Raw genomic sequence first — 26,873 nt, 5'->3', positions numbered from 1 at the left:
CAGATGTCTGTATTTGAGCATACAATGGAAATCTGTACGTAGGTGCCTCCAGTGTTTATTTAATAGTACTACTGGTTTTGCACAGGATCGTTTGAAAAACGACGCAGACTTCTGAGAAACCATCAACCCTGACAGTAACGTCAACTAGAAGCCCAACCCAACCCCCCAAGTTGCCTCATTTACCTTCGTGTTGGCCACATACATGCCAGTGGAATTGAGCCGGTGCTTTATCTGCTGAGCATTGTAAACCTGCAGCAGGTCATTGCCTCCAAACTCCACGTCTGTGAGCTGCTGGTTGTGCTCGAAGAAGTCAATAGGGAAGTTCACTTGGCTAGATGCGCGAGTTGCTAAAAGAAGAGAGACAGACACATTTTTACAAGAGACATTAATAGGTAAAGCTAAGGTACAAAAGCTGCAGAACGAGCTCACTTCTTTTGGAAACGCCTGTGGTTGCCAGAAAGTTATTCATTTACCAGATACGCTCATGAAAACATTCCAACACGACTGTCATACTTAGCCCTCAGGTTAACTAGTACTTGTCAGAAGTGAACATCTAAAGTATCTATAGGATGCTGATCAATCTTCACATCTGTATTTGCCATCGGTACCTTAGACAAGATATATACAAGAAGAAACGTCTTACTAATGGCAGCTGCCTTGCGCTTGCGAACTGGCTTCATGATGCTGATGACACTGCTAGGCTGAAGAGAGGGCTGGAGCCAGTAGGAGGTATTTTCTACATTGGCCATGTAGATCCGCAGACTGCCATCTTCGCATAGGAGGATCATAGTAGTCCTCTGCTGCTCATTACAGGCGGTGTGACGGATGGCCACCATGTCCTGAATCTGGAAAAGTGAGCCGTGCAAGTCAACAGAAGGATCTGGCAACTGCTGCTTGCCGCAATAAACTCTTTGCGTGAGAAAGGCCGCGGAGATTAGAGAGCACAGATAAGACGCTCTGTGCGTCTTACAGCACAGGCGATAAACTACAGCAAAATATAACTGTTTGGAAGCAGGGGCAAAAATACATTTTAAACACTTTAAAAACACAGACGAGTCAAAAAGCTTGTATAACAAAAAAACTGTTTGCAACAGCAGTTAACAGCCATTATGAGCAGGAATCATCTTCAGAATACTGTGACAAAAGCTTGCGTTATGAAAAACTAACTGCCACGGAACCACCAGAGACCGTCTTTGAAGGGCCAAAAATACAGGGAACCACAACTAACCTTTGCTTTGGCTGGCAAGGTTTTAATCTCCTGGATGAGAAAGGTATCTGGCTTCACCATCACCACCAGTGGAACACCTGTGGTTTGTTGAACACAGCACACCAAGCCAGGATGGTTCATGACCTCAGACCACTGACACAGCGCCGGTGAAGTCTTACTCCCACCATTTGAACTGTGAGAAATGAAGAGCAGAACGATATTAATTTAAGAAGCAATAACATGCGAAGAGAGGCAGAATCCAGGACCGTTCACATTAGTTAAAGCTTCGTCTTCAGTAGGAACTCTGAACACTTCATTAATGAACAGCCAGGAACACAGGTGCCCAGTTTATAGGTGAGAAACCAAGGAGTCACTTATGTGAGCAGAGGACACGCGCACTCCAATTCACAGCCTGACCTCTACCCCGAAGACTTGAGGAAAGACGTTTACCTAGTAATATTTTACGCCGAAAACCAAGGAAGTAATTTGAAAACAGCTTTAAGCTATTTTTTAAAAGTACATGCTCCTGTTATCAGACCGTAACTCGGGGAGCAACAAACCGTATTGCTACATCCTAGCACAGACTAGTGCACAGGTTAAAATCGACACGAACAGACGTGCAGTTCTAGGTTTCAACGCACCCAGCAGACCTAAGCAGAGGCCAACACAGGAGAACCTGTGTGATTCTGCTCTTTGAAAAGAAAAACTGCAAAAAGACTACACCAAACTCGACCGGGGCAAGGGAGCTCTTGGAATCCGACACTTCTACAAAATCTATTTAAGATCACGGTTTTGTGTTAGGCTAGCGAGAGTGCGTTAGGCTATCTGTTGCCTAAGTGCCCAGCTCTGGTTGTCAGAACAGCTGATAGAAGAGCTTTTTTTCTTGACATTTTCATAGCGTAAGAGATGGGTCTTCCCTCGGGGAAGCCTGAAAATGAGCCTTAATATGCACAAGGTCCGCTGCAGTACTGGTGCCGAAAGGAAACAAAAGCTTCCTGCTCTGCATCCTCCGCGCGGATGGGTAATCCCATCAGTTCCAGCTGCTGCACCAGCAGCGGCTCTGCACTGAGCAGCAAGGCTGCTCTGAAGCCACCTTTCTGCCGAGAAATCCTAGCGAGCAGAAGAAATGCATTCACGCCCCACTGGCCACACAGCCAGCTTGGGTTTCAAACCATTTTACAATTAGGGCAGAAACAGCATGGAGAAGAGTAAGAAATCAGCAGCCGAAAACAGAAACTTCACCACAAGCTTTGGCCACTAGGAGCTGGGTTGTTAAGAATAATTAGTAAGAAACAGAAATAGCGGGGGAGCCTTCCATCTGAGCCTCACCTCTTTATGTTAATTGGGAACAGCCGCTGCACCTCCAGATTGGCCCGGCTGATGGTGGCTGCAAAGGATTTGCCTTGACAGTAACTGAAGAATAACATCTGTAGGACATGGGAGTAATATACTGACACACCACCTCCTGCTACCTGGCCGTTACTGTCCTGTAGGATCAGAGGAAAAAACAATGGCGTTTCAGATAAACACGCATCCTCCAAAAGACTCCCAAGCAGTCAGGCGCTTACATTTCTTAACTGATAGAATTATTTCCAAAGCCTCTCCCCCTCTCCCCAGTCCCCCCCTGCACCGCCCTAAACACAGCCCTAAATGACAATTTTATAAGCTGCGCTCCTCAGTGAACTCATCCATCAGATACTTCAAAGGCTTTTGAACGGGATACTGAGATTGCACAGCCGCAGGCCGTAGGTAGCGCGCTCAGCTACAGCGTCTGAGCGCTCGAAAGTCGTATGACAATCTCGCATGGAGCCCTTGCCATGTTCCCAGCTCATAAAAGAGCTTTCCTGCAGGCCTTCTCATCTATCTCCCCGTTTTGGAGCAGTCTGGGAGAAAAAGCACCGTATACAATTTGGACAGATTTTAAAAGGCACCTGCACGCGTAGCATGCACCAAGAGCACTACAGAGTTGCTACCAACCAGAAACAGAGGCTCACAGCATCTCTGCAACCCCAGCAAGGGCTGATAACCTCATCCATTCTGGTTAGTGCACCTTTAGAGTGCCTCGCTCTGAGAACGGCCCTGCTCTGAAACCATCTCCCTGCCGAGAAATCCTGCTGGGCATAACTTCAGACCCAACCATGGAAAACACGATCCGTTTCTAGATGAAAGGCTCAAGGGGTTTAATTTTCACCCCCATCCCCTTTCATTGCAAGGATATTTCTCTCTTTAGAGGAACAGCAACCAAACTGATCTAGATCAGGAAATCAAAAGAAAAAAGAAAGAAAGAAAGAAAGAAGAAAACGTCTGCCTTCAACTGTCAGAGGCAAATGAAAGAGAAAAAGCTGCTGCAGCTCATACAGTAAGAAAGGGAAGTCACTACTACCTTTAGGTCCTCGTGGTTCACTTCAAGCACATTGGTGACATAGAATGGTCCATGCTGGGCACTGCTCGCCTCCTCCATAAGCTGTGTATAAATGTACCCAGCAGAGGACATGATCACTATTATGTTCTTCCCCTCCTCATTGAAGAGGAAAGTGACATCCCTGATTTTGGAGCTTGGTAGAAGGAAATAGAACGTCGGGCTCAGGGCATCTACAGAAAGATCATAAATCTGTGGGAAGAACCAGGAAAAGTTAATTGCTAAGCTAGGGAACAGTCCTTTTTGACAATGCAAAAAGACCCAAGTTGAGACAAGGGAATGCCTACTAGATGTTAGGGAAAATCTTTTTTTTTTTTTTTTTTTTTTAAATTGACAGTAGTCAAACACTGCAGATTTATATTTCTAATTTATTTCTAAGAATACTGTAATATTTTCCTACATGCAACTCATCAGAGACCCAGGCTCTAACGTCTGAAACATCATCCATAGCTGATGACTAACCGTACCTTCACAAAATCTGCTGTCACAATAGCAAGCTCCGTTTGAGATCCTGGCAGCCACACAGCTTTAATGATGAAATTTCCAGTGGCTAGTTGGGGATGAAGTACCAAATGATCAGAGACTGATCCAGAGCTGCTGAACGTTAACACATGGCAGTCCTGGAGCAACGAAAAACATGAGTCAAACATTAGAACAAAAAAATGTAAACGTTTTAAGCCAAGAAGAGAGTTAAAAGCCAGCATTCCTCTTAGCTCCAGTAATGATTCATACTCTAAGAATCCAAATTCCTGCATTTGAGATGAACTACAATACAATTTGTAAAACACATCTCAGTCCAACTGCTTCTCAGCTAAAGAATAGGTTGTGCATTCTGAACTGCGAAGGCTGAATCCAAATTTCAGAGAACACACAGAAACGTCCTTGCTACGAAACATCGGAATTGTTACAGACTAGGTCTATCGCGTTTTAAGTTTCACATGGCTACATCTTGGCTCCTGTCTTAAAGTAAAATTGGCCTAAATACCCTAATACGAAATACTTCATCTGGGGCATTGCCCCCATTTATTAAATTATTCATATGTAAAGTAAATGAAGTAGTACGTATACCTAGCATGAAAGTGATTTATGAGCTAAAATTAGTGACAGACCTTTGGAATTTTTACAGCCTAACTCCTCAGAGGAAAGAAATACAGCCTGGTTTGAAATGGTATCTCCAACTGTCTACAAAAAGGGCTTGTCAGACACTTACTTTCAGTCCACACACAGCCAGGTAGTCCTCCTTGCAGGGGTTTCCAGTAAGGCTCAGTACAGTAAATGGAACTGGTGCAGACGCAAGGCGAGTAAGGGTCAATTTTCTTTTGCTGGAGTCTGCTTGTTTCAGCAATGCTGAGAGCTGGAGGACTGTAATCTACAAAATGAAATGAACTTAGTTATCCAACTTCAGCATTGGGGCGGGGAATACGCTGCAATTTCAGCTCTATTATTACATTCCTCCCCAGTTTTCACCGTCTCTGCTGCAAGAACACTTTTCTCTGAAGAGAAGAGCTTTTTCTCAGCTACCAATACTTTACAGGAGACCCAGCTCTGATGACAGGGAGCCTGAATCTTTTTCTGTTTGTTGTTTAGTATTTTAAGGCTGCTTCAGTCTCCTTTACAATCCAACAACCTTTACAGAGCTAGAGGTATCTGTCTTCTCAGAACTCACCTTGCCCTTTTCATGACTCACAGCCAGGTGCTGACGACGTCCGTGCGGGGAAGACAGCACGCACATCGCCACGCGCCTCAGCACATGAGCGCTGATCAGCTGTCGGATCGTCTGGCCCTGGTCACCGCTGTAGTTCATGCGGACATTTTCAAAAGCACCCTCTTGAGAGCCAAGAGTTGGGACCTGAGTCATTAGTAATGGATAGAGCATATGAAAGTATATCACTGAAACTTTTCTGCTTAAAAGCGATCCCTCTCACTCATAATCCAAGTACTCTTAACACCTTTAGCATCATACCATTAACTGATCTGTCATTTCTACTGTCTTGTCCAAAGTGTGAAGCTCATTGAGAGCTTGCTGGGCGCGACTGCTGCTGCCCATGGCTGAAGCTTGCTGGAAGTTTATCTGAATGGCATCCATTAAGAAATTCAGCATCTCCAGCACCACAGGAGCAAAGGAGAAGTTAGCCTACAAGAACCAGATATGGGAAGTCAGGCATAAGACACTCCTGCTAGGAATCTTCATAAGAGCTGCATTTCACCTGCTCTTTAAAACCTGATGCTGCTTTTATGATCCCCATTAGCAGAATGAAAAGCAGAAAAATTAGACAACTTCGCCGATAACCAACAAAGCCTGCCTAAGATCCAACCTTCACCAGACTAAACTGCTGTTGACAGTACTCAATACAGAATTCAAAATTAACCCTCACCATACACCATCTTCCCTTTAACAGCTAGCTGATAATTGTACCTGAGACTGCAATTCCTCTCGACAGCCCTCGACATTTCTACACAAGCTGCTCTTCTTGGGTTTTTCTTCATCAGGGCCCTTCCCCTCACTGATGGTGACCTTGGCTTTCTCAGCAGGAGATGTGCTTGCATGCCGAATGACACTCTCCGGCACTCTGGGCTCGCTCTGGAATGCCGACTCTTTCATGGTAGAGCTCATACCACTGCTGGGAGTTCTCTTCACCAAAGCCTGGGAATGAAACAGCAATACTGAGAGCCCAAACCAGACCGTTTTACCACTGACAAAACGAATACAGACCGTAATAGCAGCAGTAATAATGTAATTTGGAAAAAATGGTATGGAATTCTCATGGAATGCAATTTTACTGAAATAAGAACAACCGTCCTGTATCCTGCCTGTCACTCTCCACCCAAATATTAGAAAAACATTCATATTTGAAAGTAACTTAGTTGCTACTAGTGGAGAGCATGGGAAGAGCTGGTATCTGACAGCTGGATAGTTTAAGTCAACTTTTGAGTTCTGTATAAAGTAGGTGGAGCCTCAGTAGCCTTCAGGAGAGAGACTTGCCAATGCATTTATTTGGTGAAAAAAATTAAGTCACCAGGCAAGCTGTAAATTAGAAGGGAGAAGGAAAGTTCTTTGGAAAGGCAACGCCTTCAAGGCTCGGTACTCTTATGCATTTGTATTGTAATATAATTACTGCAGAACAGAAAACTCTGCGGAAGTCCTTAAAAACTTAGGAAATCACTTTGGGGGTCGGGGGGGGGAGGCGGGCAGAACTGCTTGAATTTTGACGCAGAGACAGTTTACCAGGCAACTGCCATCCTCCTTGGCTCCACAGTCACAGAAGAATGATCCATATTTGGCATAAGAAATTTCATGATCCTTGTGACAAACTTTAGCACAGACTGTGCAAACACCAACCCCATCAACCATCTTGCAAGTGTGACAATGATACCTGCACAAAATGAACCAGATGAGTTAGAAATCGCAGTGCCTCAGGAAAGCTCTACAGACTGCATTTCTCTCCTCCTCAACGGCCAGAAATATCAGGCTGACCTGATTCTGACCACAAACTGCAAGATTCTTACCAGTGTTGGTTCATGAATTCTTTCTGTGTGATGGTGAAGGTACAGAGTTTATTACAAAGAGAATCTTCATCCTATATGAGAAGAAAAGGTGTTTTGGTAGAGCGTTACAACTGCACAGCTACAGCAAAGGCACACGGTACAGAACATGTTCCTCATCTACTAAATGTGCTTTTCAGGAACAGTGAGTTTTAGCACCACCTAGCCAAAAGAAGGCAGCTGGTATTAAACCACTTGGAGAGAGGACTGGCCTCATTTTATAGCAACTAGAAAGAAAGAGCCAATAAAAAGGAAATAACAACAAAAATATTATTTTGAGATGACAAACGTTAAAGAATGAGTTAATAACAGCAGCACTTTAAAGCCTACTCCAAGTTGCTTGACATAAAACCCAATAATTGAAAACAATTAGGTAAAAACAGACCTCTTACTCCTGCTCCACTTCCTTCTTTCTTTTTCTAAGAAAAGCTTTTGACTTTTGTTTACATCACAAAGCCAAAAGACTTACGCAAGAATGACAGATGAATTCCCTTCCAGATCGGACAACTAAGGCTCTTCACTCAACCTCACATTAGAAACAGACAAAACGATTTTAATTTATAACCTGAAACACTTTGATCTGGAAGCTGTAACAGAAATCTCCGTCTCATTTACAGCATTAACTGTGATCATCACTTACCGAATCTTCAGCTTGAGAGTCTTCCTCCTCCACAGCCAACTCTTCCACCCAGTCCGAATCCACTTCAATAGCCCGTTCTTCTCCATCAACGGAGAGATGACTTGGTCCTTGGCCACTGGTTTGGCTCAGTGCATTAGTGACATCAGCCAGGTAAGAGACGATATGGCATGTACACTCCAGGATAGTAACATGCTGTAAGCAAAGATTAGTGAAAAGGAGAGGCAATACTTAAATCCCACAATAGCTGCCATAGGGCACGAAAATATAACACCCCCCTCAACCAAATTCGTTTCCACTCCCACTACACAACCAGAACAGCACAGCTGATACAGCTCAGGCACGAGCTGTATTGCTGCAAATTGAGCAACAGTCACATGTCTTACCTTCCCCTGCATGACGTTGGCATTCATTTTTTCTATCACGTTCTTCTGAGACAAATATTTCTTGCTGTAACAGGAGAGAGAGGAAAAATCGTTGCAACTAACAGCCTTTGGGAAGTATAAACCCAGGTCTCACAAACAGCTTCAAGCATTTAGCTTGCTCTATATCAGGAACAGGAAATGTATCACTGCAGTCATTACTTAAACCATCAAGAGTGGAAAAGACAAAGAGATCACACGGTTATTCTCAATGCAGACAAACAAAGAAGCTCATCTCAGTCATCCTGTATTCCAAACAAGAAACATTGCACTAAAAAATAAGTCTGGATCAGCAAACATTCACTCTTGCCCCCAAGCTACCAGAAAAGATGAGTCTAAACCATACAAATGAACAAACAGTAGCATACAGTTTGCTCTTACCATCTCCCTAGCCAGTCAACAGCAGCACTGTGAAGCTGGAGATGTCCCGCACCTTGTCCTGCACTAGCCAAAGTTGCCATCACAACCATCAGCTCAGGAAAGCCTGTACCATCCCCATTGGCCAACATTTCTGTTGCCATTGGTATGAGAGTGCTCAGCAGAACAGTGCACACGCCTTCTCCGACTTGGCTAATCAAAAAGAAGAGAGTTTCAGATGCAGTACATCACTCACTGAAGTAAAGCTAAGCCCCACATCGCAAGAGCACTGACATAGCAATGCCTGCACTGCAAAGAGCCATAGCCCGTCTATTCTGTCGGAAAGCTGACAACAGGAAGCCATCACAACTCATAATTAACTTGCGTATCTACAGAACAAAACAAATCAACAGCGCAAAATTATAAAGGCTGTACTCTACCTGTTTTCCCGAACAATGTAAGTTGTCAAGAGTTGCAGCAACTGCCTGTTCTCTTGAACAACGTCCAGTTGATCTGAATCTTTGGGTGGCGACATGGTCATCCTGGTTAACCAGGCCTGCAGACGTACAGGTTCCACACAAGCCAACTGAGCCAAAGAGCCACAGAGTCGCAACAGGCTGGGGTTGGGACTCTTCTCAGCTAATAGGAAAAGTTACCAGTGAGTGACAGAGATGCTATGAAGGGATGTTTTTGAAGATAGCTTTCCCTCTCTTCCTGGTCTCACCCAGATACAAAATGTTTTGTTGGAACTGGTACCCAGTGCAAAACAGAACAGACGCATGATTTACTTGCGGAGTACGAAGCTAAGAGCTGCCTAGACAGTCATTCTAAGTTTTGTTCCTCTCCTAGCTTCTCTCAGACTCCTGCTTTCTCTCCTTACTGTGATAAGTAATCAACTATTACGAGCACAAGGCATTTCTCCAAGATGTAGTAATTATTTCCTCACAGGCATTACGAGAACATGAGCACAAAAAGTCCATCTGTCTTCTCCTCAGAGCTAAATCATCTTAATCGCTGCCTAACAAGAAAGTTAGCTGCTATCAAATACTAAAGGGGCACAAGGTCAAATAAATACATGCAGCTGAGTAGGGGAAGCGAGAAAAGAAAGAACAAAACACAAACATGACAGGAAACCGTTAAGTGTAAAGCCGTCACTTCCTTTCAGAGCTTCTCTTCCAAGCATCTTCTTATTGCAACCTCTCTAGTACAAGAACAATATTAGGTGGACAAAGGCACGACGCAGATAGCGAACACAATCACTTACTTAACTGGAAGAGCTTGGTGAAGAATTTCAGCACCCTGTTACAGAACTTTGCTGAGAGGTTCTCGTTGGCTGTCGCCATCATGATCTGGACCAATTCTCCACTATTGGCAGGGGGAAAAATTAAGTCAAGCTTTGTAAAAAGTCCTTTTTTCCACTTCTATTTAGTTACAGCTACTCTGATACATAATAGTTTGTACTATGCAGAGATCTAAGTCTGGGAAGCACACTGTAACATTAACATTGCTCTGCAGCCAAGCCACAGTAGGTGCTTTCAGACAACTCCTACCTCAGATTCAAACCTGTAAATCTCAAACTCAAGAGTCATAAATCATTATTCATCACAGATTAAGTCATAAAAGGACCTGTATTTGTTTCCAAATCAAGTTTCAATGTTTCCTTGCCTACGTTTCCTTCCCATGTTAACAACAGCCAAACTGTTTCAATTTTGGACTGCTGAACAAGTGGAGAGCCAAAACAGACATCAGTCAGCTTTCTAATCAGAAGAAACTTTCCTCCAGTTCATCTCTTGTATCTCTTCCCCATGTTGTTGTTGTGCCACGGTGTTTCTATCACAGTTTGCGTTCGTTCTTGTAAGTCAGGCCAGCACCCCACCTCCACCCTTAAAAATATGAATCTATTGCCCCAAGAAGGCACTGAGAGAACATGGGATTTTGCAACTTGAACGGTAGTGCCTTATAGACCAGTACCTCCCAAAAATGCCCTTTTAAGGCCCTTGACATAACAGTCATGTTTCAAGATCTCCACTGCCGATCGCTACGAGGAGTCGCCAAACGTTTTATTTGGAGTGACTAAGACCTAGCTCCTCTCCCACACAGGAGCTCTTTTCACACTCTCCTGTGCTGCTTGAAGGGTATCCTGTCCTTATACAGTCCTGCATTTTCCTGCACAAAGGCATTAACATAAGTGTTGAGAGCAATAAGCTAAGAGAAAAGAAGAGAAATAAAATCCTTGGCCTACAACTTGCAAGATGTCTTCACCTTTCTGAAAAGAATTCCTCCATGGCTTTCCGTGCCTGGCTGCTCTCCAGCTGTTTCTCCAGATGCTGCAAACATTCCTCCAAGATGGACTCATCCAGGCCACTGAGGATCAAAGATGCACGTTAATCAAGAACATGTAAGACAAACTTCAACAGTTTCAACAATTCTGAAAGCCAAGAAGTAACTAATTCTGCTAACATAATTCTAATAAACCTTCCACTAGCTGAAGGCGACTCTCCTTCCAAGATGCAGGAGAAAAACAATTGATGAATTAACATGACATAAATACCAACAAATCCACCAAATGATCAGAAAAAAGCAGCAGATGATGCTGTAGGAAGTTGCACAGTCAGAATCCTAGCATAACCTAGACCTCTCAGACACATCACATTACAAATTCCTCTAACTGGCTGCTCTTTTTACACCTTCAGTCTCTTTTAGCATTACTCCTCCCCATTCCCTCCTGTGTTCATCCACACTCCGCAACGCAACCCGCACATAAAATCCAATTACGTTTACATTCTCTGCCACAAGGCGCAGTAGACCTCCTCCTGAATACCTTCCATCCAGAGGGGATCAGTGTTAACAAGATGCAGTATCATCATGCCTAATGGTTTTATGTTCCACACTGGTGGAATCAACATCTGTGCATCAAGCTTATTCTCTCTATACATGCAGCGAGTTAGGGGAGGGAAGCATAAATCTGGCGAGTTTGCCATGATAAAGCAGGGATTAGGTATCCATATAAGAGCAAAAAGAGAGACATAAGAACATAAAGCAAGTCAGGCTGGCATCTTCAGCTCTGCTTTTGTGCTTGTATTTCCATAATTTTCTATTCGCTTAAATAAAAAAGCATCCTGATCTATCACGTGATCCATCCAGAGTTACAACAGATGGCTAAAACCCACGGTGCCTAAATTGCAATGCTGAAAGTAACTTGAATAAAATATTCTGTATTTTCAGTCAACAAGTACAGTAGCCTTCAATAGATGAAGATAAGCTGTTTTTTGGCCTTTCTGTTGTGCTGCTGAAGAAACTATATGGGTATTTTAAGATATCGTAGTAATTCTTTGTATATAGCCTTGTTGAAAGAGGACTACCTACTACCTGTTTGGATCAGAGTGACTGGCCAGTATGTTATAGCATCCTGTGATCAACTTCTCATAAACACGTGCGAGGAATTCATCCGATTCTGCAGGGCCCAAGATTCTTTCTAGGGAATTGCTGCTTATCTCTGCCACACTCTCTGTGCTGGTCTCCAAAAGAAGGGGCAACAGGGAATGAATCACCTGTGGTGGATTCAAATCATCTGACCAGCTTGAAAACACAAACAAAAAAAAAAAAACGATAAGTATCTACTTGCTATAGCAAAGAAATGTCCTTACTGAATAAATCAGAAGTCACACAAGTAATACATACGTCTGGAGGGAAACCTAAATCAAAAAGCAGTTTTAAATATACTGGCCCAACCATTTTCACCTCAGGAAAATGGGTCTCATTTCCAAAACGTTGCCTTTTTTTTTTTTTTTTTTGCATCTATACGGCTACAATATTTTCCTATACAGTCATATTATCACTTAGTATGGTTTTCAGATATGTCTGCATTGTCAGTAACTATTTTGTTTCAGAATATCTTAGAACAAGTCACTGGAAAAAAAAAAAAGACACTTTCATTTCACTTCTTCCTTATGCTTTGAAAATATCACACAACTGAACAGTAACAAAATACAAATTAATCAGTTAGATCCATATTGCTACAGCTGACATCCCAGTTTCTTTACATCCTGATTCAAAAAGTAGCATTACAGATTTCTCTCAGGTTGTTTCACTTCTAGAGATATCAGATAAAGACAGCATGGCTATTTTTCATTCATTTTTGAATTTAGAAATTTACACCGGAAGTAGCTCAGTTAAAGGCTTAGTTCAAAATACATGTCCAGGAAGCGCTCTATCAAAAGAGTCAGAGGAAGACAGAAATTCAAAAGAGCAGACAGAACTATACATCAAGAATACATTATAAAAAAAAGTCACTTACACAATAAGATCCCCAGTGAGTCTGACCAGGGAGAGGAGGGTGTGCTTTAGGGAAGCTGCAAGAGGTAGACTTTGACTGCACAGAGTGCCGAGGTGGGCAGCCTGAACTGCACTGATGTAGCTTTCTGCAGGGATCGTGTCATTTGCAAAAGCATTGCGCTAAGAAGGATTGAGACCAAAAAAAAGGAAGAAAAAAGAAAAAAAAAAATCAGAAGAACTTCTCTTTAAACCAGAAAGCACACTATCCAACATTCCCAGCAATTTACCGAGTTAAGATTACGTCAGATCTAGCCACAGGACTGGACTCACCCATGATCCAATGTTCGGAAACTCATTTGTATGAATGTTGTTCCATGATTCACATAAAGTCTGCACAGCTGATGGCAAATTCTGAACAAGTGTTGGACCTGCAGTCAATACAGGCACCTAAGTCACTGCGTAATTTCACGGGTGTTGTTGAAAACTGGAATGCTGTTAGGACACTGTTTAAAACTAGATTATTTGAATCAGTCATAACTGTCTTGATCAGAAAGAAGTAGCTAAGTTTGTTTGAGCAGTAATTCTGCTGAAGGCTAGTTTCATGCCTCTCTACAAGTCAAAATTATCACTAAAGTTCGCGTGAGCTTCGCAGCTTCTTTCGCCTTTCAAGGGCGACAGAAAACATGGAAAAAAACATGAACATTTCAGAATTCCCAATGCTAGGCCATGCTTTGCCGCTGGAGCATTAACACGGTTGCAAAAGCATTTCAAACCCAGATAAGCGTACAAGATAGCTATTCTTTCAAGGCCTCCTCTCTTTTTCAGCTGCTACAATACTAAAAGGAAAAGATATCCAGTCTGCTGCTGACCGGGTGACACACCGATTTGAAGCGATAGTTGAGAAAGAGAAGGCATTAGGCAGCGCACAGCTTTGAAGTTGATGTTGGCAGGACTGTAGAAAGCTTCAGCTACATTCAAAAGGACTTCTAAACTATCCAGGACCCTCACCTAGAGTATTTGACTTGCAACGGCTGGATCCAATTGCAAGGACAGCAGCATAACCTCGTAGCTTCTCTTCAGAAGGTTTGTTCTCAGGAGAGCCCTCTTCAGAGAGGCTCCGCAGCAAGTAAGATCTGCAATCAGGATGGAAAGAATTGATTTCAGGAAATAGCATTTCAAAACTAAGTGTGTCAATACAGGGATAAATAGGAAAGCAAACTTCAGAAGTTTTGCCCCCGTACTTCATGTGACACCTCTAAGGGAGTTCTGGTCTTTCATCTCCTCTAAGACACTTACTAAGCCACTTCTCAGGAGAAGTGGCTGCTCAAAAGAAAAACTGATTTACTTTTTCTTTCTTCTACACAGGAGCCAAAGAGAGTTTAGAAGACCTCAGACTCCTACTGTAAGAGTTAATGCTCCTCTCCCCCTCGCTGGTCTCTCTGACCGTCTCAATAGCAGCTCAGTTGCAAGCTTGCGAGAAAGTCTTCAAAGATCAGACAAGTAGATTACGGAGATATAACACTACACACGCAGGCTTGAGAAGCTACTTTTTTTTTTTTTTAAACATTCAATATTCTAGAGGACATAAGTAGGAATAATTATACTCGACTATAAAAAAAGGCACCCACCTCTAAGAAAACAAAAAACAAAATGAAAAGCCTCACACAGAGAAGGAGGTCGTATTCCCATCAGAGGTGCTAAGGATCGTACCTGGTAAACGTAGCGTAAGTGTCAATAAGCTGCAGCGTAGCAGGCAAGAGGTTCTTGGTTATCTCCGAAGACTTGTGCGGATCAGTTTCTGCAGCTAGCTTGGAAAAGTGCTCATCTAGAGAAACCTGGATCTTGGAAATTGCAGCATCGAGGGTGTAAATGGACTGTAAACTGGGAACTTCATGCAGTTGAAGAATAGTGGTGCAGTCCACGCCACAGAAAGAAGATATCTTAAAATATGAAGTGATGGAACTGTAAGTGCAAATCATTCCACAAAAACAGATGCTCCACGTACACGGTAGCGTCCACGCCAGCTTACCTGCCGAGCAAAGTACTCCTCTGCTATTTCCACATCATATTTCACTGAGCTGCACTTGCCTGAGGCCAATTCAATGAGAGAAGTAGCATGTTCAGCTTTCATGCCCTGTTTGGTAAGGTGATCCTACAGATGTTGAAAAAGATATATCACACTTAACGATTTAGAACGGCTCTACAATTAACCACTCTACCAACTACCAGGCTAGAACACGTTAGAAAACGCAAACACGAGTCCCCATTTCTCACCACCAAACCCACATAACAATTCCCATACGCGGTCTGCACAGAATATCAGAGAGTCACATTCACAACATTACAAACCATCCCTATAAAGTAAAGGCTCTACCTTGATCCATGTGACATAAGATGCGATACGCAGACGGGAGGACCAGCGCAACGTGTGTAAAATATCACATTCGCTCATCTCTGGTGTGTTCATGGCCAATTGATTCATGTAGTTTTTGGATGGAGGCAAAATCCCTAGTATCCGCCACAGTATCAAAAAGTAGTACTGAAGAGCACAGGCCTCCTAAACAGAAGTACAGTTGGCTAAATTAGTAAAGCAAGATTGCTGCTGCAGTCATTACAGCCACTGCAATGCTATCTCATCTATGGACGTCCACAAACGTGCCAAATCAGATGACAAATGCTGGACTGAGCTTCTGTCACATTATGCACCAAACGTAATTTAAAAAGTCAGGTTCAGCAGAATTATCTCACCTCACTTCCTTCTAAAGTGGAGTGAGGGAGGGGAAAAAAAAAAAAAAAAGAGAGAGACTTCGCAAAAATATTTTGCCTCATCATATTTCAGCCAGACCTCTTAGAATCCCCAGGGACATACAGCAAGTCTAAAACATGTTATGAATTAAAAACTCATACAGAACTTACCACTACCAGAAGTATCACTATTAGTCATAAAAGCTTTAAGTTCTCCATTCCTCCAGACACTGTCCAGACTAGTTTTATACTAAAAGATCCTCTGTTTTCTCAGCACAGACAACATTACACCAACACGTATAGCCTCACCAGTGCAGTGACACTTTTGTTCTCCTTCCTCCTGAGTGTATCAAACTGTGATCCAGCTGCAAGTAGTGAAGTCAGGGCTGTGTAAAGCTCATCATACTTCATCGTCCTAGAGAAAAGGACTTCGCAAACCTGCAAGAGGTGACAAGTCAGGATCGTTGCCTTGCAAACTGCACAACTGCCCATTCATATACAGTCAAAGTCTTCCTTCAGATATTCAGAATATCCTCAGAATAACTTCAGGAAGTTAATTCTGTCAAGTGCTTCTCTGCCCAATCAGGGTACCAACGCAGCATTAATACATGCTGCACGTACGTACTCTGAAAGGTCATCAAAACCTTAACGACAACAAATTTAGTGAGCAAACAAAACCCAGGGAAAAGACGGAGCAAAAGGAAGGTAAAGCAACTTCACTGCATAGCATCTTTGTCTCAGGTGTTTCAGCAGCACTGAAAATCAGTACAGATACGATAGGGCCCTCTGCCATAGCATACTTATTTGAATCACACGCTACAAATGAACAGAAAAGAGTCTGCTGCCTCTCCTGAGCCTCTGCTTCTTTCAGTGCAACACAGGTAGCCTTGATTTCTCCCAAATAAGCTACCAAGACATCAGGACTAGATGAGCACAGACTACTTCACTCAACAGCTTTTAAGTCAGGCTCTGCTTACGTATTGCAACGTCATCAAAAAAACTAAAAAGCCTTTTAGAACTTTCTAAAGCTATACATACATACAGTCCTTTTTAGAGTATTACTAAAAGAAGTCCAACATATCTTCACAGCAGTACACTTTACATACAGATTTCCCTGACATGCAGGCAAATACAAAAAGAGAATGGGAATCCCATCTAATCTTCTTGACCCACTATTCTTTTCTCCACTTGGAGAAAAATTTCTGTGCTTGCTGCTTCATCAAGTCTTTCCCTCTATTTTCTCTACCAGTTGTCAAGGCAGTACAGTCTTCTGAAGGCTTAGAGGAATGTCTTTAAAACAGAAATTCCAATACCGAGCTATCTAGGCGGTTCAGATCATCTTCAGAAGCCTCTAGAGACAGGATGCAGTAGAACCTGGGCTGTGTAACTGCATCTGGAACATGAGTAGAAAAAAATAACGTTCAAAGTGACAGATTTCAGTTACCAGTAATATCTTATCCTCTCTCCTCCATCTCCAAAAACCCTTTCATATTCTAAGACTCATACCAGATTCTACTAATCTAGTGGCATGACACGTTATACCTGCTTTTAAAGAATGGTGTATGCAGCCAAGGTTTTCCTACTCCCATAACCCTGACATAAGAAATATGTACTTATTCTCAATCACTTGTAGCATGCTCCTAGACAATTATTTTATTCAATAAAACTGCTCAAGCATTCAGGAGTATTTGTTAATTTCCTCCTTTTCTATTTAAAATTACACGCATTTTTATCTCATCTGTTTTAACTATGCCCCTCAAAAGCACGGAAAGGTACTCATGCCAGGCCATAGGAAGGGCTTTCCTTTATTTGTAAAAATCAAATCTTGGAATACCAAAAATTCCTCTACATTTCCTTCTCTGACCTGATGAGCAGTGTTTGGTCCAGTTTTCTTCTACTTCTTTAAATCCATGATACAGTGGGACAGAGGTTCGTCTGCTACCGTCCTGGGATCCACTCACCCAGCCAATGGGTGGAGTAAGCAAGTTATATTGCACCTAAGTAAAAAACAGAGAAAAAAAAAAAAAAACCCAGGGTATCCTCATTATTAAGGGCCAGCGGTGGAACCCCATAAGCCCCAGACAACGCCACCGCTAAAACACAAACTTTCCCAGCTTCTGAGGGAAGCCCTGGACCCTACCTCGTAACTTTTATTTTGGAGTAAGCAGCTGAAATCAATGGTCAAGATTACAATAACTGAAAAAGCTGAACGCTAGCAACCCGTTGATGAGAACGGTGCCAAGAAAACCCAACAGTGAAAAGCTAAAGCAAGAAGACTATGTCTAAGGTATCCATGAAATAGTGCCTAAACACCCCAAATACTCATGATTTGGAAAGATAAGGTGGGCTTTCACCTTGCCCGTAACCCTTGCTTTTGTGTTTTTTAGGACAGTAGTTACACCAGGAATTTACACTGTATCCGAATCTGCTGCCAGGAATTAGCAGCTGCAACTATTCATTCATTATTACCCCAAAGGCTGTTAAACAAAACCAAAACTGAGTTACTTGCAAAGGCCATGAAGAGATCACAACACATCAAAGGATTACCTGATACAGAGGTCAGCTGAATGACCAAATAAATATCCAAAACACGATCTCAAAATCTTACCTGTTCAAACAGGTACATAGGGGCCTTGGAATACTGATGGAGTAGGTAGTCAAACACCAAGAGCAGACGAGCTACAATAAGCGGTACGGAACAGAGCTGGGTATCCATGTTCACTGTCAGCTCCAGGATCGTCTGGATACAGAGTGTCAAGATGGATTTGCGGCCCCTCTCAGAGAAATTGTGAAAAATCAGCAGCAGCAGCTGGAGATGTTCGACATTCAGGTCTTCCGTGTCACTGGGAAGAGTGCCCTGCAAGGCATTTTGCTTCAGTGTGCCCACAAACCTGACAATAAGAAAGGAAGCTTATATATGACTTTTCTCCTGCCTTAGATTCCTTCTTAAAACCTCTTCAACTAGAGGTTCAAGAAACATTTTAATAATTATTTATTTTCTGCTTATACTTCCATCTAATACTGACAATTTCTCAAACAATTCGCTACACCCTTCACTAGAACAGGACTATGCAAAACTAAAACCTTCATGAATTCAACTAGCAACTACATTTCATGGGAAATATGAACTATCATTCAAAGGAGAAAGAGAGATGCAAACTTGTTCCCCACAGAAAAGGCCACTCAGTGGTGGCCTTTTAAGTCAGCTAAACTCTATTAGAGGATTTCACGTCCAGGTAACGACACAAAGTGGAAAAAGCTTGGCTTTTCCTACCAGAAATCTGCCAAAATAAGACAGTCGCCTTCCCTTTTTCAAACCAGCACTGCTGTAGTTTTTCCAGCCTCCACCCACCTAAATCCTAATTCTGGTGACTGATTTCATTTCCTGTACCACAGGAAAAGAATTCCAGCAACACAGAAGGCTAGCCCTGCGCTCCTCTGAGCGCTGCATAGCCATCAGAGTTCAGAGAACCCCCACCTAATTTGTTAAGCTGGTCCAGGAGAACCGTGATCTAACAGAACATCAGAGAGATAAGAGAGGACTGACTTTCAGCTTAACATTTATCTCACCTTTCCCAAACTTTAAGGCACTCTGGGACATCAGGGTCTCCCTGGGCACTGGCTTTATGCTGCCAAATAAGGAGAAGTCGAGACAGCACCGATAAACTTTGAGGATGGATGTAGAGAGGCCATGGTCCTTCAGAGAAAGGAGCAACTCCCAGCTGCTGAAGAAGCGTGTTCTGGAACAAAACAGAGACTTGTTGCAAAGAGGCAAGTCCTACCTGCTGCTTTAACTAGCAGCATCCTTTGAACATACAGGTGGCTATAACCAGTAGGGTTCCCAGTGGTTATAAAGGGTTAATACATTATTATTTCTCCTATCTAGAGTATTTAGAATAGGTATGGAAGGAACTTATGTTTTCACTTTGCCACTTAAAACATAACCTTTCAATTACATTGCCAATGCGGGGGGGAAAAAAAAGGTATTAATGAGCTTTACTCATTTACAGCAAAAACCTAGCAAGAGAGATTATGCTTGGGCAGAATCATATAGGTGAGCTTGCAGATTCAGCATTTACTCTGGCTGGTACTATAACTTGTAAAAAATAGAAATTGAGTATCTTTCAAGGTGTAAAAGGTCACAACAGATCAAAAGTGCCACTGGAAGATAAACTGTTTCTCCAAAGGCGACAGAGTAAGAAACAAAGAGCTTAGAAAAGGAAAACACTTCATTAGATCCAATAAAAGGAGTGGAGTTGGGACTACTCACTTCAAAAACAGTACAGGCTCTTCACTCGGAGCCCTTTAAAACTGATAGAGAAAATGTGATTTTTATTTATCTCAGCATCAAATGAGAAAAGTACTATGATCAGGATCTAAGAATTTGGAAGAAGATCCCTTCTACTGATCCCAGTAATGACTGCTACTTTTCAGATGAACTATAAATGCAGGGTTTTTTTTTTTTTTTTAAGAGCCTGATTGCTTAAAAAAAAGAAAAAAAAAGTTTTTTAAATACAGTAGAAAAGAGTCAATAAAAAGTAGAGGGATTAAATTCATTGATCGATAAGCAGATGTACAACCCCTACTTAACATATTAAGCCAGGTCAGCACACGAACTAGCAAAGAAACCTAGAAGCTACAAAGTTAGCACACGAAAGCAAAGGGATGAATTTGATTCTCTCCTGAGAGAATTCCAAGGCCTTTCGGTATCAGCCGTGACAGCCACGCAAGCCTGCAGAAATGCCTCTTGGTAAATGCATATAGATAGAGGCAACTCTGCAAAACAAAATATACAAATTCATTTCGTTTTCAGTTTTCATCACCTTCAAAGTTCAGTGGAATAATTCGAATTCTGGATATGAAGTTTACACTCTGCAGGATGTTTTGCACCGGATGACTGCAAAGGTCATCCAGCTTGTTGGATCCAAAATATTGCAAGCTCTGGTCTCAAAAGAACATACTCTGGCGCCAAAGGGAGTCATCGGCATACTAGTCTAGGTGCATAGAGTCCATTTAGAGACATTAATATACGCAAACACTTCATTTCATTTACACATCCATCACAGACTAACCTGCAAGGCAGGGGATTGAAGATCTGAGGTCACTAAGGAATGGTTGAAGTGATACAGTGCAGCAGCAAACTCCTCATCTGACGTACCTGTAACACAGAGATTGAGCCATTTACTGCTGCTGCTCTCTCGTAGTTTAAATTTCCACATACAACAAAGAGAATATATGTCTACGTATCCCAATCTACATGTTCACTAGCAAAGAAGTTCTGCTCGCTCACCCTTCAGCCCATCTTTATCCACCTCCTTGATGATGCTAGCCAGTGTAGCCATGTGCTGCTCCGAAAGAGACACACTCAGGTAGTTGCGAATGAAGTTATTCCTGGAGTTCAGCATAGAAGAAGTAATAAAGTTCAAAATGTTTGAAGCGAGGCTCAGAAACTGAAAAGAAAAAAGAGAAACGCACTATAGAAGCAACAAAAACAGAAGGTGCGTTAGCAAGCATTAAACGAAAACAAAACTGTCCCTAAATCAGCAAAATAAATCAAGTCCCCTAACGGCACCCTGGTGGGGGAGCGCAGATTTACTTTACTCATTACAATCCAGCTCGCTACACACTTACTGTGTTCTGTATCGAGATTGACTCTACAATTCTCTGAAAAGTCTGCAAGTCCCTTATCTTCTAAACTGCAGCATTAATTTTCAACTTTACCCAAAGGAGTTGTTAAAAGCATTCTATCAGACAAGATAGTTTACTTATAGTTCTGCCCTCATTTTCGCTCTCCCTCTGTAACCCAAATTGATACTATCTTCAGTCTTTTCTCCCCTGGCAATAACAAATACTACGATATTTCTCCTGAGAGAAGGATAAAGCAAAGAGCTTTCTTCAAAGCCGAGACAGTCACTGACTCTCCATCAGCAGTGTACTTAAAACACCTGACATTGATCACGTTATCTGTGAACACAGCTAGCCACTGATAAGTAAACAATGCTACAACACATTGGTTACTTCATTAACTGTGAAGATCTTCCCCTACCAATTCTGGGTCTTTGCGGCTGGCCAGGATGTTCCCATTCTCTCCAGCAGTCTGTTTGTTAGGGCTTTTTACTCTAGGGGAGCTCTCCAAAGGCGGTGGCGGAGGGGGTGGTGGGGGGGCCACTTTCTCTTTGCTTGGAGAGATCGTCTCTTCAAACCACTGCCCGAGGATGGGCTCACTGTCATCATCTAACACAGGACGCAGGAAAGACAAAAACATCGTAGAAGGTAGTCGCTTACAACACTAACAACTCAGCTTAGAAAAAGCCTGGCAGAGAGCTTCAACGAGCAGAGTTAAGGCTGCGGTTATCTTCGTGTCTCCCTTCCAGTCACAAGGCCAAGCACTTTTACAGCAATCCAGCAGGAATTTACAAGAAGAAATTATTTCCAATCCCCTCCTAAGCAATACGGCCAAATCCCAGGGACTCTGGCTTCAGTTTACATAAAAGAGTATACTCAGCATTACTTTTGGCAAACAGATCTTACAAACTGTTTCATATTGTCAGCATTCTATTTCATTCCAGTCCATGAAGGAAAAAGCCCAGTAGCCAGGTTTTCACCAAGTCTGAAAGCGTAAAATCCTGACTTAAGTTGCTTGCTGCAGACTCTATTACCTTGGCTGCTGTCCTCCTCAGTACTGCTAAAATCATCCTCATAGTACGTATTTGAATCAGTGGAGGCACTTGCATCACTGCTCATGGAGCCTTTCCTCTGACGCTGCAGGACACAGGCCTGAAAAGAACAACAGAACAAATGACATCTTAGCAATATGGAAGATAAGAATTTGAAAACAAGACCATCTTCCTAATGCAGTTTTAATTTTCTTCAAGCGAAATTCCACTTAATTATTTATTAACACTTCTCCAAGGCTCCCCCCTCTTAATTTGTACCAAAAATATGTAGGATATTTGAAAACAAGTCATCTATGCAAAGCTTATAAGCCACGCCTCAAGTAGCAACATCAACATGAAAGCACCTGTGTTGAACACAGCCTTTTCATCTTCTCACTGAATTCACACATACCACCGAACTCACAGAAAAATTCTTTTAGAATAGGTTTGTCCAATCTACCATCTCCTAAAAGGAGGAGAGAGCACAAGCCCCCGGTTGACAGCTTAATTCTAAACTCTTCTTAGCATGTTCATAGTCCCTACCAATTCCTACCTTTCTGTAGGAAGTAGACAGCAAAGTCAGCAACAAATTAGTGAGTGGTACAGAATCTATCAGTCGCTGGATTCTCTGAATTGATGTGCTTTGTGCCATGATATCCAGCACTGCTGGTGGTCCATCACTCTCCCAGCCCTGGAGGACAGCATCGAAAGAGAATTTAAAGCATACATCAGTGCAGAAGGGGAAACGTTTCACAAGAATATACATGCTACCTACGCACCTTATGCAATGCCTCCACTTGCAGATCTTGAAAGAGCGATGATAGCAGTTTGATGGCATGATTTGCTAGCACCACTGACAGAACACCAAACCCTTGATGTCTACAGAAAAATAAAAGATAAGATGTAATCTCAAAAAACATGAAATTGAGTGAATGGATTAAGGAACTGCTTTGCTAAACTGAAAAAGAAAAGAACTAGGCAATATACAAAATACAGAATCAAGACTTGAATTACAAACGGGGAGAAAATTTAAAGAAACTAGTAAGACTCCAAAGCAGTTGCCTGCTGTGCCTTCTTAGATACATGGACGATTATTACCTCAGCGAGATAACAACATACCCTTTCCCAGGTCCTAGCTTGGGAGACCCAACTCCCTCCTTAGTACGAGCAATAATGTCTCTGACGCGTAGAGCAGCCAACGGATCTTTCTCCTTTCCCTTATCAGCCAGGGCCGTGGGGCTGAGGTTCAAGATGAGGAAGAGGCTGTTTAGTAAACACCAAGCCCCAAGCAGCTGGAAGTTCTGATAATGCTATCATCCCGAAAGTGGAAAAAGAAAGAAAGAAAATAATAATAAAATAGCATAAATCCAAATGCCAAAATATACCAGCACAAAAACAGTAAAAAACCTTCCCGAAGAAACAAATCTTACCTCACCACCTGCACGGCGTGAATTGCTGATGGCTTGTCCAATCATTTCATAGATTTCAAGCTGCAAATAAATCAAAAGCCTCTGTAACATTTAAGAACTCTCCTGGGCGGTAACTAAACCATTCCCTACACACACTTTTAAAACTCCAGTGTCTCAAACAGGATTTTTTTTTGCCCTCCACATTTAACAGCCCCATTACTTTTTGACAGATCAGCAAGTCTAATGCCTAGAAGCAATAGGCACGTACAGCAATTCGAATACACACAAATTCTAGCCACTTCACTTGCCAAGAACGAAAACAACAAACATGCTCTCCTTCTCATCTACTTACGCATTTCTGTACGATAGTGGCAGCATCATTTTCATAATCCTCCTCTTTAGAACTTGTTGACCCAGTTCGTACCTGCTGAGTGCTACCCACATGTAGGATGGCCATGCAAGTTGCCACACTCACACCTGATTGTAGATAAGCGAAGGTAACATTCTTATTAAGAGACAATCTTGGGACCCAAGTGTTCCTATTTAGTACATTAGAACAAGCAGTATTAAGCACACACACAAACTTGAGAGAGCTGAGAATACTCAATATTACCACTGACAGATGAGAAAATCCTTCTAAAGTACACCCAAAAGAGTAAAGTTTTGTCCAATAAATATAACATGGTATGTGAGAACAATCGAACAAGTAAATGTTTTACCGTGTAATTCAATACCATTTTTAAGGCAATCCTCATACTCAACTGCTGTATCTCTTTAAAATTGTACTTGTACCTATCAGACACACTCAGGATTCTGGAGTACTTAAACCATTCCTAGGAAACAGGTTGATTTGGAGGTAAAACCAATTAAGCTGAAGTTATAAGCATCCCAAAAACATATTACGCTCTGAACAAAACAGCAAAGGCAGCTCTCTCAGGCTACTAAGAAGGTGCTGAAGCACTGAATTATCTTTCTCTCAAATACTGACAAGAACCTTTACAGAACGTATCAGGATGTCAATGTCACTAAAACAGTATTCAGATTGGCCCAGCCACCACACTATACAGTTAGCTTTCAAGTCCATGGGAAATAAAGGTTAGTTGTGGGTTGACCCTTAAACACGTAGGTAACAAAGCAAAGAAAAAGTAAGAGTGCCTTAAAGCTCCAGAGATGATAAAGAAAATCCATTCACCTGCATAGAGACAGCTGAGAGCAAGAACAGTCACGTCTTGGAGCCGTGTGGGTGTCAGGGGCTCCAGTACAGGCAGAGACAGAGTATCCAGTGCCATGGTCACATCTATTACCAGCGAATGAAATCTACGGTAACGACATGTGTTAGGGTTCAGAAATGCAATGTACACTCAGAAAAGGGCTTTCTGCATCAGACAGCTCACAGGAGAAGCATACGGATACCGCATAAGCATACTGATACCGCATAGCTTGCTCGTTTATGTTCGCAGTGCCCCTAGCACATACCGGAGAAAAAGCGACTGCAGAACCTTACCCATTGCGAACAGCAGTGGCATCTGCCACTGTGGCTGGCATAATAAAAAACGAGTTGGCTGACACTGCATCTTGAAACCGATTTATGTATCGCAAGAAGTACGGCAGGTTCAGGCACACTCTGAGCAGTTTTTCGGAGCCACCTACCAAACAAAAATAGCAGTGTTTTATTTTTACTGTTCCACAAGAGAGCTTTTAACCTGAACAACTGAGCCAGGCTCAGTCAGGCTAGCTTCAATACGCATACGCTTTCTCCCGTTGTTCCACGTCTACCATCTGTTTCATCTAACCTTCATTAAGAGTTGACTTAATTACACTTTGTGGTGAGAAAATACCATCATAGATGAGGTAACAGGATAAAGACTTAGACCTAGTTTACAACGCATAACCAGACAGTGAAGTTTTCAGCCGTTACTTGTAACGGGTATCCCAGGGCTCTGCGTGCATGCTACATGGCACATCAGATCTAATTTGAGCAGAAAGCCCTCCCTTCCTCCCACACCTGCTCAGTAATCCACCCCATAAGGCTATTTAATATTGTCTACATTTTTTCCCCAAAACACAGCTACTATATACAAATATACTGCGTTCATTTCTTCCGCAGTGAAAATGAGACTACATTACAGTTACGACCTCCTTTAGCAACGTCAGCATAAAACAGGACAACCGATCGAGCGGCTCTTAAACAACAACTGCTTTAGGTCAGAAAGTTTCCTCCTATTCAGAGCCATAGGGTGTAACACAGGACAGACATTTCCTCTAGCACTTTTTTCCCCCCCAACCTAAAAATCTGATTCTCACCAAGTTCTTGCAGGCTGGCTACATTCTGAGCAATGAATATGCTTTTTGTCTTTGCAGCAGAGGTTTGATCCGTGGAAGTTTGATCCTCATTTTCTCCTTCCACCTGAAGACAAGTATATACGAAATACATCATGGAAGCATTTAAAGTATAGGGTATTGCAATGAGTCTCTATACAGGAGAAAGGTCCATCAACAGTACAACTCAAAAGAGCTTCAAGTATCACTGAAAACATTAGCTTCCATAAGCCATTAAAACTGCTATTAGCAGTACAACGCATACCGTTATTTTCTGCTACTTTGTTCCTCAAAATGCAAATGAGATTTAAACAGTAAAGAAAGGTTATACTTATACACGTGTATTAAAAAAAATACCACTTACTGCCCGTTGTCCTTCTCTGCGTCAACATTATTAACACTAAAAATCAAACCACTTCTATTCTAGGGCCATTTGTTCACCTGCGTCTCTGGCATGACTGAGGGCGATGATGAGACTCTCGGATTAAACACTGACGTCAGCTGATTCAGGAAGTTCATCTGCACTTCCTTCTGTCTTAGTTCTGGGCTCACCGGGGAGGCCAGCTCCTTCTGGTCCTCTACTGCAGGGGGGGGGCAGCAAAATATCGTTTCATGCATTAAAAACATCATATTTTCTATGTCTCACTCCAGTGTCACAGTGAAATAATCACAAATGAAAACACCTACCATCAGAGAGCGTTTTGACAGTCTGAGGCAACTTGGCCGATTTCATCATTGCTGTGAAAGTAATAATTTCAGTTCGATCCAGGCGGCTGCAGCCTGTGCACAGCCCCTTTATCAACAGAATCAGGTGTTTCTGCAAAGAAAGAGACATCAAGTAAAATTCAAACTCTCTCGATTCCAAATATTCCTCAGTGTCATTA

At 42.3% G+C, this 26,873-nt stretch overlaps 1 protein-coding gene across 10 annotated transcripts in view; it reads right to left on the bottom strand.

Moving 5' to 3' along the window:
- Positions 1-26,873, bottom strand: part of UBR4 (ubiquitin protein ligase E3 component n-recognin 4) — an 81,901-nt gene that overhangs the window by 49,536 nt on the left and 5,492 nt on the right. For 7 of the 10 annotated variants that reach the window (XR_011135693.1, XM_068915596.1, XM_068915599.1 and 4 more), the window contains exons 4-47: positions 26,677-26,806; positions 26,431-26,570; positions 25,975-26,077; positions 25,175-25,316; positions 24,863-24,987; positions 24,023-24,147; positions 23,692-23,751; positions 23,381-23,571; positions 23,041-23,140; positions 22,815-22,952; positions 22,265-22,382; positions 21,652-21,839; positions 20,896-21,055; positions 20,678-20,763; positions 19,176-19,345; positions 18,214-18,496; positions 17,470-17,602; positions 16,919-16,998; positions 15,915-16,043; positions 15,235-15,417; positions 14,890-15,012; positions 14,571-14,800; positions 13,869-13,993; positions 13,191-13,288; positions 12,883-13,040; positions 11,952-12,164; positions 10,848-10,949; positions 9,850-9,950; positions 9,026-9,224; positions 8,610-8,798; positions 8,193-8,256; positions 7,810-8,001; positions 7,134-7,204; positions 6,853-7,000; positions 6,043-6,270; positions 5,590-5,760; positions 5,293-5,475; positions 4,837-4,995; positions 4,094-4,246; positions 3,591-3,818; positions 2,537-2,694; positions 1,229-1,400; positions 644-845; positions 184-347 (exon numbers count right to left, since the gene is read on the bottom strand). Coding sequence is in view for 9 of the 10 variants with exons in the window: in XM_068915596.1 (XP_068771697.1) it covers positions 184-347; positions 644-845; positions 1,229-1,400; positions 2,537-2,694; positions 3,591-3,818; positions 4,094-4,246; positions 4,837-4,995; positions 5,293-5,475; positions 5,590-5,760; positions 6,043-6,270; positions 6,853-7,000; positions 7,134-7,204; positions 7,810-8,001; positions 8,193-8,256; positions 8,610-8,798; positions 9,026-9,224; positions 9,850-9,950; positions 10,848-10,949; positions 11,952-12,164; positions 12,883-13,040; positions 13,191-13,288; positions 13,869-13,993; positions 14,571-14,800; positions 14,890-15,012; positions 15,235-15,417; positions 15,915-16,043; positions 16,919-16,998; positions 17,470-17,602; positions 18,214-18,496; positions 19,176-19,345; positions 20,678-20,763; positions 20,896-21,055; positions 21,652-21,839; positions 22,265-22,382; positions 22,815-22,952; positions 23,041-23,140; positions 23,381-23,571; positions 23,692-23,751; positions 24,023-24,147; positions 24,863-24,987; positions 25,175-25,316; positions 25,975-26,077; positions 26,431-26,570; positions 26,677-26,806 (6,615 nt within the window). In the remaining variant the exon portion in view is untranslated. The remainder of the gene's footprint in view (positions 1-183; positions 348-643; positions 846-1,228; positions 1,401-2,536; positions 2,695-3,590; positions 3,819-4,093; positions 4,247-4,836; positions 4,996-5,292; positions 5,476-5,589; positions 5,761-6,042; positions 6,271-6,852; positions 7,001-7,133; positions 7,205-7,809; positions 8,002-8,192; positions 8,257-8,609; positions 8,799-9,025; positions 9,225-9,849; positions 9,951-10,847; positions 10,950-11,951; positions 12,165-12,882; positions 13,041-13,190; positions 13,289-13,868; positions 13,994-14,570; positions 14,801-14,889; positions 15,013-15,234; positions 15,418-15,914; positions 16,044-16,918; positions 16,999-17,469; positions 17,603-18,213; positions 18,497-19,175; positions 19,346-20,677; positions 20,764-20,895; positions 21,056-21,651; positions 21,840-22,264; positions 22,383-22,814; positions 22,953-23,040; positions 23,141-23,380; positions 23,572-23,691; positions 23,752-24,022; positions 24,148-24,862; positions 24,988-25,174; positions 25,317-25,974; positions 26,078-26,430; positions 26,571-26,676; positions 26,807-26,873) is intronic. The other 3 variants (XM_068915597.1, XM_068915602.1, XM_068915604.1) reach the window with 1 other exon arrangement.

This window comes from Struthio camelus, chromosome 21 (genome assembly GCF_040807025.1).
Source record: "Struthio camelus isolate bStrCam1 chromosome 21, bStrCam1.hap1, whole genome shotgun sequence".
Classification (NCBI taxonomy): Eukaryota; Metazoa; Chordata; class Aves; order Struthioniformes; family Struthionidae; genus Struthio; species Struthio camelus.
Note: the sequence above shows the minus strand (reverse complement) of the source record. Positions and strands in the feature narration are given on the sequence as shown.